Source organism: Columba livia, chromosome 2, assembly GCF_036013475.1.
Source record: "Columba livia isolate bColLiv1 breed racing homer chromosome 2, bColLiv1.pat.W.v2, whole genome shotgun sequence".
NCBI classification, from domain to species: Eukaryota; Metazoa; Chordata; class Aves; order Columbiformes; family Columbidae; genus Columba; species Columba livia.
In genome coordinates this window covers 134,473,839-134,491,011 of record NC_088603.1, presented here as the reverse complement: position 1 = coordinate 134,491,011, position 17,173 = coordinate 134,473,839, and the positions used below count along the sequence as shown (strand labels likewise).

At 39.7% G+C, this 17,173-nt stretch overlaps 2 protein-coding genes across 20 annotated transcripts in view; one reads left to right on the top strand and one right to left on the bottom strand.

The window, feature by feature from the left end:
- The window catches only part of CPNE3 (copine 3), a 38,478-nt gene extending 37,840 nt beyond the window's left edge, over window positions 1-638 (bottom strand). For 2 of the 10 annotated variants that reach the window (XM_065053916.1, XM_065053930.1), the window contains exon 1: window positions 489-633. The gene's annotated coding sequence lies outside the window, so the exon portion shown is untranslated. Of the gene's footprint in view, window positions 1-12; window positions 326-476 lie in introns of those variants that run through there. The other 8 variants (XM_065053917.1, XM_065053927.1, XM_065053926.1 and 5 more) reach the window with 8 other exon arrangements.
- On the top strand, window positions 233-16,054 carry RMDN1 (regulator of microtubule dynamics 1). Of its 10 annotated transcripts, none has more exons than XR_010470656.1 (11): window positions 233-769; window positions 1,460-1,571; window positions 4,200-4,287; window positions 6,028-6,187; window positions 6,853-6,942; window positions 7,582-7,637; window positions 9,698-9,785; window positions 10,961-10,991; window positions 12,889-13,022; window positions 14,344-14,503; window positions 15,075-16,054. XR_010470656.1 is itself a non-coding variant. In XM_065053933.1 (10 exons), exons 1-10 carry the CDS (start codon window positions 248-250, stop codon window positions 15,111-15,113), a joined length of 1,317 nt encoding a protein of 438 aa, XP_064910005.1. In that variant the 5' UTR covers window positions 233-247; the 3' UTR covers window positions 15,114-16,054. The 10 variants fall into 10 exon arrangements, 5 of the variants coding, with proteins under 5 accessions (XP_064910005.1, XP_064910004.1, XP_064910003.1 ...); XR_010470655.1 differs by having other exon boundaries at window positions 9,698-9,809; XR_010470658.1 differs by lacking the exon at window positions 9,698-9,785.
- Window positions 16,055-17,173: the final 1,119 nt, after the last annotated feature.

The window sequence follows — 17,173 nt, the reverse complement described above, 5'->3', positions numbered from 1 at the left end:
GAGTTTGGCTACCTGAGGGACGGCGAACCAGCCGACCGATTCCTGCACAAGTTCGTGTCCGGCTCCCGGCAGAGCGCGGCCTGTCCCGGGCGCGGGAGCGGCCCGGCCACCCGAAGGGACATTTCACAAGAGGAGGCGGTTGGGGCAGCCGCGAACCGTCGCCCGCAGCGGGGAGGGGCGGCCCCGGCCCGGCCCTGCCTCCCACCCCGCACGGTTCTCACCGTACGAGGCGGCAGCCAGAGGAACGATGCGCGGGATACATGAACTCCTTCTCCCCGGGCCGGAGGGGGAGCGAACCCCGCAGCAAACGGGTTGGCGCACGCCCTGCACGGGGGGAGGACTCGCCCCTGAGGCACGGAAAGGAGATGGGCCCCCGAGCGCTCTGCTCCGCCCCGCCCGCAGACAACGCCCCGTCCCGTCCCGTCCCACCCCACCCCGCACAGCTGCACGCTGCAGCCCGCAGCCGGACCCCGCACCTCAGCTCAGCTCAGCTCACCTGCCGGGCCGGGCACAGCGCGCCTGCGACCCTGGCCCCGCGGCGGCCACGCCCACGCTGACCGGGCACGCCCCGCCCGGGACGGCCGCGAGAGAGGCGCGCATGCGCAGACTGCCCGCCTCCCTCACTCCCCCGCCCGCACTGGGCTGGCGGCCTGGCCGGGGCCGAGGCGTGGCCGGGGTGCCGGGGTCACGCCACGGCTGGCGCTCGGGGCGGCAGCGGGCCAGCGGGCGGAACGGGCGGTCGTTGCTCCGGTTTCCACCCTCCGCCCGGGTAAAGCTGAGGGACGGACCGGTTCCTCCGCTGGGGAGGGCGGTGCCGGTGCTCGCTAGAGGTGGCTGCTGTCATGGCGGCGCTGGTGCTGGCGCGACCGTTCTGCCGCGGCCCCGCCTGCCTGGGGAGGCTGCTCCGGCGGGAGGCGGGAGGCGCGACTTGCGGCCCGTGGGGCCGGGGGCGGCTCGGAGCCCGGCGCGGGGCCGGCGGGAGCGAGGTAGCCGGGCTGCCTCTCTGAGGGCGTCGGGAGCGCGGCCGCCGTCAGGGGCTTCTCACGGTCGCGTACCCGCCGCTCACCTGCCCGGGGCCGCCCGGCGGGCGCTGGGGGAGGCGGTGGAGGGAGCAGCTGTGGAGACTCCGGCGCTGCCGGACTTAGCGAAGGGCTGGTTTCTTTTGGCAAAAGTTGGCATCCCTGTGCTCGTTTGGAAAGGGCGAGTTTGCATTTTGTTTCCTTCTTACCTCTTGTTTGCTCCATAGTTATGGTTTATTTTCAGGCTAGTGCTGTGTTTGTATTTTAAAGCACCATTACGAGCCTCTGTTGAAAAAAAAATACCCTCCTGATGGCATAGTGTTTTAACTTTGAAAAGCCTTTGTTCGAAATCTGAAATAAAACTGTTGTTAGTAACAAGAGAAACTTTTTTAATTCAGCGTAATGATGTTTATTAATACATGTTTTCTGATCCCGTGCAGGTGCTTAGAAAAAGCCTTCAAAGGGGGGTTGTGCTCTCAGCAGGGTCCTTTTTAGTTTATGAAGCTCACAAGCTGATTTCTGGCTTTGCTGAGGTTCATGCAAGCTTCAAAGGTAATTATTTCAAATTCTGCAGTACGTAGGTTATTTTAATGGGAAAATTTTTAGTGGCAGAATGATTTAGGAAAGTAGTGTAATGCTTTTAATTTTTTCCATCACGACTGCATGCAGTGTGCTTCCTTGGCGGGATGCTTTTGAATTGCTTCAGGGTAGTCTTGTAGCAGTTTAACAAGCATGACTGAAAGCAGATCTAGTAGCTCATCCTGTGTAGGTTATAACAAGGTCTGTGATATCCAGCTTGTTCCTTAAGCTTTAAATAACTCTTTCCGAGAAAGACGTGGCTCAGTTAGGGATTCAGACCAAACCTTAATCATTTTCTAGAAATTGTAATTCAGATTTTCAATATGAGCACAGTGCTGTTCCCTTTCAACCTAGTTGAACAGCTCTGAGATTGCATTTCGCTGAAAAAGGGGAAGAAAAACCTTGCTTTACCTACCAGAAAAGAACAGAACAAGTGATAAACTATCATTTTCAAGATCAGAATAAAGGTAGTCTCACTACTGGAAGACATGCTCTGCAAGCATTCTGATTGTGAGAGGAGCTGGAAGACTTAGAACTTGTCTGTCACATGGTAAATTAAGAGTTTTTGAGAGTAAGTCTAACTGAATGGAGAATGAGTCTAACTCAAATGTGTGCTTACTGTGTAAATTAGGTAGTAGTCACTTTAGATTATTTGTTTCTGCGTGTCTCAGACAACGTTTTAGATGTTTGTGCTTGTAGAAATAAAACTTAGGACAATAGACTTTTGAATGGGTAAGGAACTGTTTCATTTGCTGTAGTAGAAGAAGCTTCACGGAATAAATTTAAGATAGCTATTCAGTACACAAATAAGAAAATTTCCCATAAATAACACTACTTAGTTGGCTCTGGTCTTTTTTAGTGCTCTCACTTGAATCTGGCATTTACAATGCCAAGAATAGCAATGTTAGTGTGCTGTCTACGCAAGGCTAGTAGTAGAAATGGTGAAAATAAGAGTAAAAATGAAATACCTGAAAAATACTCTTAAAAAGTCCAATAATTTACATAAAGCACCTGGTGGGAAATGTGTTCAGAAGTGTGTGTTCTAAGCAGTTAGTCATTAGATACACTAGTAGTGTTCAGGGAGTCTCAACAGGCAAACCTAACAGTTCACTGGAGAAATACTGGAAATGTACCATGAAGCTAATGTTGGACACTAAAATCCAAAGTCCACGTAGACCGTTATCTTATCTTATCTTTGCAATGGTTGGTGGAAGGTATTTAGAGATGGCAGGATTAAAAATTATCTAGAATGCTCTCCTGATCTTCAGTGATTTATATTCTAAAATCTTTTTAAGTTGAAGAGAAGGCTTTTGTGTTTTTTTTCTTCTGCAAGTAAAACTGTGCTGCTGTGAAACATGACTACCATATTCAGGAGATAACTTGAAAAAGAAAGCTTATAAGCACAATTTTTCCAAAGAAGGGGAGTAGAGCTTATATTTGGACTTAGAAGTTTGATCACAGACCCAGGAGTAATACCAGAGAGAAAACGAACATAGCTATAAGTTCTGTAACAAACTAGACAAGGCTTTTGAATTTTTTTTATTTTCCAATTTATTTTCATTTCTTTGTGTTTCAATATTGGCAGAAGAGTAAGCTCGGAGTTTGTTCTCCTCCTGTACAGTTCTGTACTTCAGTAGAATTATCTACCTGCTTCCTTTTGGGTATTTTTCCTTCTAATTCAATCGGTTCTCATGTTTGAAGCCTTTATTGTTTGATATTTCTTTTTCTGGAATGCTGTTTTGTGTACTATATACATATTACATTTATTTATAAACTATCATATTCCACCAGTTGTGGAAATATTATACTCCCATATTTCTGTTGACAGCGTTTTAAATGTTCTCTAGAAAAAGAATTTAAGTATCATAAGAACAGTGGCACTTAGTTCATAAAGTGGTACCCTAGAAAGCCAACTCTGATTTTTCAAAGTATTCTTGCTTTTAGTATCTTGAACACCTAAAGTTTTCAGTAGACGAACTATATTTTTAGAGTTGTGTTTGTGAAAATCTTAAAGACTTCAAGCAGAAAACCTTTGAGCAGTGTTTCGTTTTGGCTTGTTGAGGAAGATAATGGGACCCACTCAATCTGCAGTCATATTCTGGCAAAACTATGGAACCATATTGAGAATGAGGAATTTATTATTATTATTATTATATTTTAAATCTGTATGTATAGTAATGAAAGTAATGAAGAGGCTTCATTACCCTCAGATATCTACTACAGTTGCTTTCCTAGTCATATTTTTCTTTTTTTTTTTTAATTTTCTGTCATTTCCACTACGAAGAAATCAAATTGCTTCTAGTAGTTTGCTGCATTGAGAAAGGCACTTTTGAATGTTAAATCCATGAAGCATCCAAAGCTCTGTTGCTAAAAGCTCTTTTGTAGTTCCACAAGAGAGGTGTGTATTCATCACTCTTCCTATTCTTTTGTTGTAAATGTAGCTTGTTCAATCCTGCTGTGCATATAAGTTGTTTGGAATGATGGAACTACATAATTTCTATCAGCTAGGTTGTCTTGCTCTAAAATGTTTTGTTTGTGCCATAATGTTGTAATTACATGTAATTTGTTCTTCTGTTTCCACAATTTTAATTCCTTCTTAAGTGGAAGAAGTTATAGAGCAAGCAGACTACCTGTATGGGAGTGGAGAAACTGAAAAGCTGTATCGGTTGCTGGTTCAGCATAAAAATAGGTACTTGATTGCATTGAGAAATTGCTGTGACTTCTGTGCTCTACTGTATCTATTTTTTCAATTAATGTTCTCTTGGTGGTATGCTGCAAAACCTTGCTTTCATCGACTTGATTCTTTTTCCTCCTGATGGAAAAATGAATGAAGGAAGGACTGGTAGCTGTAGAAGGTGAGGGTTAACACTCATGGTTTTCAGTCCTGCAAAGGAGGGGTTTTTGCTTGTTTTGTTATTTTAAGAGTCCTTTAAAATACAATGCAAAACCTCGTCATACGTTTACATATTACTAAAAGATCAAAGTATCTGTTTGAAAAATTTTTGAGAGTCAGTGTTTCATTTCTTTTTCATTGCTGACCAGCTGTTCTTTCTGTTTTCATGTGCCTGATGTTAGGATTTGAGTCTGAACAAAAAAAGTTATTTACTCATGTAGTTCTGTCTTAACTGCACAAAACATTATTGATAAGCAAAGTGGGACAAGCTGCTTAAGGAAAAAGCAGAAAATGCATTGCAAACTGAAGAGGCCGTTGCTTTGGAGAAGACAAGGCATCTCACTCCTAGAACATTTCTAGAGGAAAAATAAACAGTTCTTTTCAGTAGTTTTCAGATTGTTTTAAGTTTTTTTGGTTTGTTTCCTGCCCCACCCCTCACCCCCTCATTCTTGCCAGGGGCACAAATATAATGCCTGGGAAGCTAAAATGAAGGTCTTAGCCTGTAAGAGATACCGTGTCATAAGCAAGGTGCTAACTTGCTACTAGGTCTATAACAATACTTATTATTCTGTGACAAGTAATGATTCCAGTAGCAGTAATTAATATTTTTGTGACTTGGCTGAAAACTGAATCTGCTAGTTCTGTGTTGCTGTGTTAATTAGAGCAGAACTGCTGTGCTATGAGCAGTGACTCAGTTTTATTCCAGATAAGAAAACTGGCTTTTATTGATATATTGAGTTTAGTAATTACTTGTGTATGCTTTTAAATATTTTTGGTTTCTGGTAGTTTTGAGTTCAGTATTCCACTGAATGGAGGAGAGGAAGGCTCAGCCAGAACCTCTGAAAGACTTTTCAAATTAAAATTTAATATTAAAGTCTCTAGTAAAATAGTAAGCCAAAATTAAAATGGTAGTTAGGTAGAAGTCTAGTAAAGTGCAAGTAGTGTTTCAAAATAGTATGTTAACAAAATAATAAAACTTAAAATCTCTTATCTTTGGCTATAACATACCACACACCATTTCGTATAGTGATATAAATAACTATATAAATTTACAGCTTTATGTGGTGATGGTATTCCTATTCTATGTTTTTTCACTGTTGCTCTAGGAAGAATTTCATTATTTAGATAAAATTATAGGGAAAAAGATCCATAATATTTTGAACATTCCTAGTAAACATTACTATCCAATCAGTGGAATGCTGGAAAAAGTACCATCTAGCTAGGAACGAAGTAGTTCTTGTTTTCTTTCTGGTGTGGTACTGTTCAGTTTTCTCAATATGCATCTTTTTTTGAGAAAACCAAGTCCTTTCCTTCAGATGCGTTTGCTTCACAGACCAGAATGGCAGAACTAAGGTATTGTCAGACAGTCTATAATGGAGGGATTTTATTTTTTGTTACCTTTGGGTTGTACAGAATGACACACGTTTTGTTGTATTATTGCCCACCCGAGATAGGTCTTGAAGGACTGGTTTAAGAACTTTGCTTGATTTGTTTCCATTATTGCTTTAAAACGTTTATGTTTCTGTTCGTAACTAGTGATGACGCAGAGTTGTTATGGCGGCTGGCGAGGGCATCACGAGATCTTGCTCAGCTTAGCAGCACTTCTGCAGAGCAGAGAAAACAACTGGCGTATGAAGCCCTTGAGTATACAAAAAAGGCACTTGAAAAGAATGAATCAAATTTTGCAGCACACAAGGTGAGCCAAGCAAAATAACTGAAATGCGTTCTGTGATTTCTGCCAGTAGAAACCGGAACAAATGTCCTTACGCTGTTTTGGCAAACTTCAGCATAATTTCACTTTGCAGTTGAGAATGAGTGAGACTTCTAACTTCCGTGGAAGATCAGAGTTCAGACATTTGCAGCTAAATTTCCTGTATACAGGAAACAGAAACTGGTAAATGTGTGCAGGAATATGGAAAGAGGTGACTAATTAGATTGATTACAGCTGATGTAATCAGCTCATCCTTCTCTAATGTAGCCTAAAAAATGTCGTACGTGCCCCACATTTCGCATGCTGTTCTGTGCACGCTAATAGCTCTATAGAGTTTCACTGCAAAAATGTCAGGCTCTGGCTTTGTTCTGTGCCTTTTTTTTTCTTTGTGCTGCTTCTCTCACAGGCAGAGAGGTAACAAAGTGCAGTCAGTTGTGTTGGTGTCGGGTAAGAAGAGGAGATCGAGTCCCTTATGCTTGCAGACGAGCGTGTTTCTCTGGTGCAGCCTGAGCTGCTTCTTGCTTATTGTCATTTAATGGTGGTGGCAGTTCCGCTGGTTTTTGTTTTGTTTGTTTGTTTTTAATTACTGTAATTTAATAAAGCACTATAGTGCTTTATTAAATGTTTTCTTTTTGTTCTTTGAATTACAGTGGTATGGAATTTGCCTCAGTGATGTTGGAGATTTTGAAGGAATCAAGACTAAAATTGGAAATGCCTTTATTATCAAAGAGCACTTCGAGGTAGTGCATATGAAAGCATTAATGGGTCCAGTAGGTAGAGTGTGTGAGAGTTGTGAACTATTCTTTTGCGAAAATTTCCAGGAGTATTTCTGTTCAAATTTCTTGGTGATACTTAATTTTTTGGGTTATTGTAATAGTCCAGAATGCCCCCAAAACAAGGAGTACAAAGGGTCTCCTGCAGTAAACTAAACCCCTGTAAAAGAGAGCCTTGAAATAGCCAAGTGCTTTTGACACCTCTTAGGACTAGATGCAATATAACTGTGCTATTGAGAAATGAGTGTGTGGCCACCCTTTTAACTGTGGATTGTATAGCAGTGAAGAACAAATACTGGAGAAGATAAAGGGCTACTGTTTTTATATCACCAGAAATTATATAAAAATGTGAACATGCCAAGTCCCACATGAAGCTCTTGATGACCTACTAAACAGAAGTACTTAAAAATCTGTCAGTGTCTTTAGTTTTTTGGAGGTGAGCCGATTCAGTTGTGCACTGAATAAATAATGTATCATCTTGAAAGTCTACGAACCATTGACCTGGTTTAATGAACAATAGTATTACAGGCCTACTTTTTTAATGTATTTTAATCCAAATGTAGCAGAACAACTTATTACATCTTGTGTTTTTTCCCCCCTCACTAGAGAGCTGTTGAACTGAATCCAAAAGATGCAACGACAATTCATCTTATCGGCATTTGGTAAGGTGTATTTCAAATAAAAGTTAGCGTGTAGTAAAGAAAAATGCCAGAATATAAAACATCTTACATGAATTGCAAAAATGCTTGGAATGAGTTGATGCAAATGTGAAAACATATTGAACACATGTAGGACGCCATGCCTTGAAAAAGTCTGGCTGGTAGTTCTTACGCAGTTCAGAAAGATGAAAAATAATTTTTCATTCGATTTATTTGTTTTACTGTATGGAACCATTAAAAGCTCATTTGGAAGACATGTTTCCATTGCAGACATCAGAGATGTGAATAATAACTCATTTTGTTCTACTGACATGAAAGGAGACAAATCACTGAATTTACATTGAATTTCAGAGATTGCTGCAACTCAGTGCAGTCTATGTATTGTGCAAAGCTATTGAAAGAGATGTGTTCCTAAAATACTTCCATTATCATCTGTCATGATACTGTATTTTAGAAGTTACATTTTAGTAAAGGGAGCTTATAAATAATTATGCTGTAACAAAAATATCTGAAATAGAATTTACAGCTCAGTGAAACTGGTACTAAGAATTACTGTTACATAGCAGGCGAAGGGACTGGAAGTACAACTTTCCATACTAACCAGGGAATTCTGTGGCAGTGGGGTGGTTGAAAGCAAGATCTTTATGTGTTACTGAGAGACTCCAGGCAGCATTTCTGGTTATTTGTCTGAAAGAGACCAAAGGTACTACATTGTTTTACAGAAAATCTTTACTGTCTGAGAGACTGAAAATAAATAAAGCCAATGTATTTGTAGCTTTAAAAAAAATACTAAAAACCACAGCCGCTTTCTCTTTCATTTTTTTCCTGGATTCTTTTGAATATCAGAATAAACTGCAATGTGCTGTTCCAGATTTATTTTTTTTTACTAGTTTACAAAATTACTTCAGTTTTTCAGCATCCACTTGTGATTCCCACATGACTCAGCCATTGCAATAGTCCACATTTTTCAACAGAAGTGTATGCCACCAACTAAATGACCCTCAAAGTCACTTTTGAGATAGGAAGCCTGTTCGGGAAAGTGCTTAAGACATTGTTCCTAAGGAAAATAAGAAAAGATGATCAGAAATGGGAGATTATAACTGCATTTGGCATTATACTATCCCCATATTGTATATTTAAATATACACATTATTGAATTTTAGAGTGTCTTCATCTGAAACTGGAATTTGGTATCAGCCAATTCTTGACTATTTTTCTCCTTTCTAGTCGATCCTGGGTTGAACCTCTTTTATAGGCATTTCTGATACTGCACATCTGATGGCTAAATTTCAACTCAGCCTGGATATTCCATGCCCTGCCACCCATCTCCTCTGAACACTTCCATATTTTATGTATTTATTTTTCACCTCTTCCCAAGTGCTCTGTTTTCCACGGTGAAGAATATTTTTCTACTCATTGTGGGAGGGTAGTAAAATGAAGAGTGTTTAAAGTTTACACCTGGAATGTTCTCTGTATCTGAAATATTTAACAAATGCTGAATCCTTTCAGCATCTCTAAGATTGGTGACTGATTACCTTTGTTATTCAGTGGATAAAAAACAGTGTAGAATGGCCTAGCCTAGAACATAGTAGTTTGATTCTTGGGTTTATTTTCATTCTTATAGATAAGAGTCTTTCAGGAATGTACTGCAGATCTGCTTTATATTAATAAATGAGAAAAACAAGGTAATTTTGAGGTAAGGCAATGACGTTACTCAGTTGTGCCCTGGTTTTGCAAATATGTGAGAACAATATCAAATACACGAGTTGTTAAAACTATTCAAGCTCAAAAGCTGTCTCTTCATTAAAAACTGCATTTTCTTTCATATAATGTAATAGCAGCTCCCACTAAAAGACACATCAAAACTTCTTTAGCAGAGCTATGCAGCAACTTCAGACATCTTGGTGTTTTGCTGTACAGTTGTTAAGAACTTGCTTGTGGAACTTGCATGTGGCTGGAGTTGTTTTGACTCTTGGACACAACAGTTATCGCATCCAATATATGAGAATGTTAGAAACGAGGAAAATGTGAAGGGTGTACACAAATGTTTCCTTTTGCTCCAGGTGTTACTCCTTTGCTGAAATGCCATGGTACCAAAGAAAAATAGCTGCAACACTATTTGCCACACCACCAACCTCCACATTTGAAGAGGTACAATATGAAAATGTTTCACAGATTATTATTCCGCCCACAAAGCTGTTGATAGTCTTCTACTTATTTTCCTGACAAAGCTGACCTCTGCTTATGGATTAAACATGGACTTGGGAGTCCTTAACTGTCATTAATAAAAAATATAATGGGGAGGGAGGGACATTAAATTGGTAATAGGAAAGTTCGCTGCAGCTGTTATCTGCAGCTGTTATCACCTTTGTTTGTTTAGATCGACCAATAACTGGCCCACTATGTTTTGTTCTTTAAGGTGGTGGGGGCAGGAGTCACTAGCAAGTAATTACACAAGGCTGCTTGCTGTGACACAGAAAGCAGTTTAAGCTCGGATTGAAAAAGAAATAAAACTTTCTAATGGAATGTCAAGATTTTAAGTCTTGCTGACAATTACCCTTGAAAGAATACAAAGTGTCAGACACAGTTTCAAATACTGCAGAATCCTGCCAGTCCCAGCATTGAGTTCTGCAATGCTTAAACTGGCTGAAGAAGCAAACGTGTCCCAGAATCTGTAGTTGAGCCATACTGATAAGACTTCTGCGGTTTCAGTACAAAATCTCTTTTGTAGATACACCCACACTTTTAAGGTCTTTGGCAATATCCTCCTTCCCAGTAGTAACATCAGGAAGAGGTAGAAATGGACTGAAATTTCTGATGTTCAGGATGGAAAAGTACTTGAGAAGTGTGTGTGGATTTTGGAAAGGTTTATCCTCAAGCACCAGCTGGTGCTCTGTGGGAATCAGTTCTCCCTGAAGTATTTGTCCACATAATAACCTAAATAATAACATTTGTTTCATTCATTGAATGTATACATGAGAACTGGATGGAAGGAACTGTAGATATGCTGGAAGGTAGAAACAAAATTCAAAATGGTCTTGACATTTTAAAGACCAGAAAAAACATGATCCAATTTGGCAAATACGACATACTGTACTTATGGAGAAGGTGGCAGGGGAATAGTTGAATAAGTACTAGTTCTGTTGAGAAGATGTCAAATCTGATTGTACATTGAATAAGACCCATAGGTAGCATGCTGAATTAATGAAAGAAAGATCATGGACAGGAAGTCCTTCAGCTGGGTTAAGCATGTACATAAAGCTTTAGTTTGGCTACTGTGTTCAGTTTATTCTTCATTTTAAAGAAGACAACTTTATATTTTGCAGGCTCTGCGTTACTTCCATATGGCAGAGGAAGGTAATACTTCTGGTTTGGTTTTTTTTTTGACTGATGACTTGCAATAAACCTCTAGCTTTTAGTGTTCTCGTAACAGCAGATCATCTGCTGATAAACATATCAGCCTTTTGTGCTAGTCAACACAATAGACTGTTAAACTGGAATGTTTCATCGCTATTATCACTTAGAGTGTATTGCGAGTCTTTTTTCAGAATAAGTGTTAAAGTGAAATTTGTACCTTTATTAGTACAAAGTACTCTTCCCCAAGGCATTTGACTGGAATGCAGTGGAGGAAGCAAGCAAAAAAGGGAATTTTATATCACTTTTTCTAAATTTTCTTAAAGTTCAAAAGTCCTCTGTATTCTAAATAGAAGAGCAGAGAAAGCACACTTTTTATTATTCCAGAAGGTACTTGGATCAGAGTGCCCATCTAACTGGCAGTAAAACTGTCCACATGTAAAAGAAATTATGGACCTTTTATTTGTCCCAGAGGGAAGCTATAAGCAAAACTGACTAGCTGGAAGATAAAGAAAGACAAAGGAAGAGAGTGTTCTGTGAAAGATATGTATATAGTTGTATTGTTGGAGTTTAAAGAAGAGTTCATTGTGTATCTTCCCCTGGCTGTCAGTGCAATTGCAGCTGGGGTGGTCTTAATCTTAAAATTTGCCTCCAGAATACCTCCATATATTTACCTATATTTGACATAAATTTCTTTTACTGGTTTTCTTGACTGGTGTTAGTGGTGCAAGCTCTGTATCCTTTTGCACAGCTGTGAACTTTGCTTGCTGGAATTTGCTGCACCTCAAATCCTATGTTCGGTTTTGGGCCCCTCAGTACAAGAAAGACATTGAGGTGCTGGAGAGAGTTCAGAGAAGGGCAATGAAGCTGGTGAGGGGCCTGGAGCACAAGTCTGATGAGGAGCAGCTGAGGGAGCTGGGGCTGTTTAGCCTGGAGAAAAGGAGGCTGAGGGGAGGAGACCTTATTGCTGTCTACGGCTACCTGAAAGGAGGTTGTAGCGTGCAGCGTGTTCTGAAAGTATCATTATAGTTCATATTTGCATATCTACTTTCTTTGTACATGTAATGTTACTCCATTTTTAATAGAGTAATATGCCAATCTTGGGCATAGTTGGAGCTTTTCATTGAAGCTATTGAATACCCTGGAGTACAGCAGGTAGTGGGTCCACCTGCTAAAAGATGAGACAGGAGCAGGCAGTACTGCTGCTGTCAGCCTCTGTTATAGTTACCAACTACGCTCTTAACCAGGAATTTACGTATCTTTGCATACTTTTTTATTTATCACACAAGAAGTACAAAATTGGATTACCAGCATTTTGAATCCTGCCATTAGATCCAGCAGCAGAGAAAGCTTGTGGTATAAGTAAGAACAGTGGGCAGCACTAGTCTTAAATACTGTTTGATAGCCAAAGCAAACTTTATAAAAGCAACTCTTAAATCCCTCCTTAAAAATTAAGTGAAATGTGGGTACCAGTGGTTTTAAGTTTTCTTCCTGTGTAGCAAAAGCTAAGCTACTGTACGTGTGTGCATGGTGAGAAGCTAGGAAACATGCATGTTATTTCTTTGCCAATACTCACTAAGCTGGTTGCATTGCCTGTTGCACCTGCAGGGCCTAGAAAAGCACAGAATTTGAAAAGCAAAGCTGTTACGCATTAAGCTCACTACTTTGCTCTTTGTGAGGAATCTAGTTTCATTTAATATATTAACAAGCTGCTAGCTAATGTAACTGTCTTTGAGACCAAAATCTAGGAAATGTAAGTTTTACATTTGCTTCCTTCTGATCCAAAGCAAAAATACTATTAATCTTTTCTGAAATAAGTTTTTCAGCTGTGACACTGTATCATGGTTTTAATGGCATGCTGCTCATTATCATTCAAAGCTTTTCTCCTGTCTCCATACAGCAGACCCAAATTTCTACAGCAAAAATTTACTCTATTTGGGGAAGACATACTTGAAGTTAAACAATAAAAAGTTGGCACTTCTGTGGTTAAGTAAAGCGAAGGATTATCCAGCACATACAGAAGAGGACAAACAGGTAGGGAGTTAAGAACTGTAACAGTACAATTCTATACTGTAACTAACACGTGTGACATCATGGCAGTGGAATATTTTATGAAGTTATCTGACAATAAATTGGTAGTTCAGCACTTGTACTCCAGGATCACAGCCAGATGCCAAAAAATTCTAGTATGTTGTAACCACCTCTGAACACAATAGGTGGAAATACTTTGTTAATAGAGAATTGTTCTTTCTTCTTTGTGATGTTTTTTGTAGCCCTAACAACAACCCAGCCTGAACTGTGGTGTTCAAGTTAAGGCAGGCACCTGAGCTAACTTATGTCAGTGTGAGCACAGGTTCACTTTTCATACACCTAAAACTGGAAAGGTACAAATATTCTATTGGAAGAGCTAAAAACTACATGAACAAGAGGAAGAAAAAAGCATGGATGTATCAAAAACTTGCTAGATTGCAGTCTTGCAGACATTGCAGTCCTTCCAGGCCCTGAGGGAGAGATGCAGATGATCTGAATTGAGACAAATGGAAGTAACGTACCTTTGACAGCAAATCTCTATTGCTAGCTGACACGAGGCACTTAATGACCCTTTTGAACTGCTCTCACGGATGCTGGTTTTGCTGGGTAGGCATCTCCTTACTACTTAAACATATAGAGAGCACGTCCAGGACTGTAATCCATTACACTTGTTCAGACCTAATGCTGTATTCAGTATAAACCACAGCAGGTGCAGTTATCTGTCATAAGTAATCCTGTTGACATCAGGACTAACAAAGCCTGATTTCCAATTGAGTTTTCTTATGTTTGATTGATCTCTGATTCACTTAGCATTAAACTGCAGTGTGAGATCATGCTTTAACTGTTAGAGAAAAAAAACAAACGTGTTGTGACATTCTGAGTGCCCTAATTGTAAGAAACACTTTGATATCCAAGATTTTGCATTTCACACCTCAGCAAAAACAGTACTCGGGGTTTCCTCTATAGATGCTCTAGTAATGCTCAAACTGTTTCTTCCAAAAGCAAGCTGCTTCAGTAACATCTTTCAGTAGAACTATGAGTAAGTGTTCTGTTCCTCCAGTGCTTTGCAAAATGTATAGGAATGTAATAGCCTAAAGGAGGGCTGCTTGCAGGAATGTATGTGAATGGTCAGTTCTTCTTACAGCAGTAGCTAGAGGCAGAGGTGAAGCCAGTGATCACAAAGCTTGTTGTTCTTTAGAAACCACACAAAAGGCCTTGGGAGTGATTTTTTTTTTATATATATATATGCAGTAGCCAAGTTGTTAAACTGCTTATCTGCTGCAGCAGTGCTCCTGGTACAAACATCTGTTTCCTTGTGTCCTAGAGGAGTCCAGAGCTGCTCACCTGAGAGAGGTGGAATTCTCTCTGTTCCCTCAGTGAATGTGTAAAATGCAACATTCATTGGGCACTAGGCTGGATAGTCCAATAAGAAGGAAACTGGCCTGTGGAAAGAAATTGGAATTCTTGTCTCTGCCTTGGCAGAGGTAGGCATGAGTAGGATTTCTAAACATTTTTTACCTCTTAATATCTGCGGTATCTGGCTTACATTGTCTGCACTGCTTGCTCTCTCAGGGCCACAAGTTTGTTGCTTGGGGTTTGTTTGTTTTTTCAATATAGCTGTTAGGAGCCATATTTGAATTTTATTAGACGTTAGCCAGAAATTTCTAAACAAACAGAGACTCAGAAACAGTCTTCTCACACTTCCTTAGCCACGTCCAGCATTTTGAAAACCCTTGGTTGGCTGGTTATGGTCAGATGTAGGACCACTGACTACATGCTGCTATTGGACTACAGCAAATGAAGAGCTTATCTGCATTCAACCCAAATAAACCTACTGTATGTAGTAAGTGATTTACAGTGAAGGCACTGGTTGAAGGGGTTTTATTTCCATTCATGTTTCATGTGTTGAAAATCTTGAACTACAGGAAGAAAACTTACTGCTCTTAGGAGGGTTCTGAATTTACAGAACTGTGAAACATTTGGGTGCTTGCATAGTAAGTTCTGCTAGAAGTGCCTGTAACTACCTGGCACTTTTATTATATTCATTTCTTTCAGGTACAAAAAGAAGCTTTGGAGTTGCTTAATTCTATATAAGAAACAAGATAATGGGAATTCAGTGCCTCAGGTTTGAGCAGCATAGGAAGAAGACCCCAAATACTACTTTGGTTGATGGAAGCTGTTAATAAAAGTACAGCCTAAACTTGCTGTCTCCATCATGCTTCAATTAAATTGTCAGTTGGAAGATATGTTTCATCATGTGATCCTGTCTGTTGATTTACATGGGAATAAAGAGCTTCATGGACCTATATGAAGAGGTAAAGAAGGGCAAAAATTGCTCAGACTAACAAACCAAACCTATGCCAAGTTAGTAGTAAAAATCCACAGCCAAGATACAATCTAGAGCTTTCATTCTAGCCTCAGACCACAAACTAGTTAGAAGATTTTTTTTTTCCCCACTATGGTGAAGTAATTATTTTTCTATTGGTAAATCATCAAAATGAAGAGTTTGATATGTCAGAAATCCCAGGGCGGATGACATGTAGTGTTCCAGAGACATTCGTCGAGTTTTCTGCATTCATACACTACAGAAACATTTGCCACATGCAAAACTGCTTCCAGTAGCCCTTGTGGCAGAGGCATCTTCTGTGCCTTTTCAGCTGCAGAAAACAGCACCTGCAAGAAAGCCTGTCCAGGTACCAAGAGAAGACTGTTCGGTGTTTGGACAACGTGAGTTGCTTCCAGTAACAAACAGAAACCATGAACCACGGGTAGTGTTATCTCACCAGTTCCCTCTGATCCCCAGCCCTTGCCGTCTTCCTCCCCCGCGTCCAAGTACAGCTGGAGTGCAAACGGGGAAAGAAAAGATAACAATGCAGTTAGTACTGAAATTCACAGTACACACACCTCCCCACCTCCCCCAAAGGAAACAAATTGTTGTGTTGGGTTTTTTTCTCAGGTTGTATTTTTTTTAAGGACAAACTATTGAAGTTAAGAAACACCTAAAATTAGGAAAACAATAAAGCAAGTACATTCTTGTGCTGTCTTTTTTATTATTGTTTTGTTCACTTACTCACAGATTCACAAAATTCAGCAGCTGGTAGTGGGTCACCAAGTCATTCATTAGTGCAAATTCATGAAGTTTATGACATTTAGCCCTCTTAATTGTCTTTTAGGAAAGCCACATGCACTTCTGTTGCCCAGCCTTTCCACATTTGGTTTTGTGGTTTTTATTTTTTTTTTAAAGCTTTCTCCATTCTAACCAGCATAAGTCAGAATTTAAGTGGGTTTGCACTTGAAATTAATTTAGTGCCATATTTACGAAAATGGTTTTGCAGAAGGTATTTGGTGAAGTACAAAAAGCCCTCAAAGTGGGGGAAGTTTTTGAAACTCTTCCAAGAAGTTCCTGTAAGATCACAATCTCTTGGGCCCAGAGCATTACGGGTGTTGCCAACGTTCTGTACAGGTTCACAGCTCCACATAAGCTCTGCATATTGAATACAAACCCGCAGAAGAATCCAGTATGTAGAAAAATAAAATTTTGGCAGAATTCAGTTGCTGTATTGGAAAGATACATGAACAGATATAGCTATTTTTTCTGCATCTACACTTTTAACAGTGCAATATGATATGTTACAGAGTGTTTTTAATCACATTGTAAGAAATCATTTTTATGTGTGTACAAAATTCTGTATAAGTTAAATGTAATGAAATTCACAGTTACTATTTAAAGCATAATACAAATGGTAACTTTAAACATGTTTTTACTGTATAATAAGGAAGGACGGTTTGCTAAAAGTAGCATTTAATATTCACAAGAATAAGGTATTAAATTTTATGGTGTGTTTTTTTTTAAACACGTATTCGCAGTTCAGCAAATGCCCTCAATGCCAATAAAACTAATTTTTAAATGGCTTTATATTATTGTGCACTTAGGACAAACTTGACCTACATAAATGAATGACGGGTTTTAGACATATTTAATTCAGGTACATCTGAATTTCTGTAAGAATTTAAGAGGAATGAGAGTATTTAATACTTAAGAATATATCTGTGCAAAGCTTATGTAACTTTCACTTTATTGGGGTTTACTAGATCAAATAACTGCTGAGCATGATCAAAGAAAGCAGCAAAGTTCACATTACCTTTTATATACC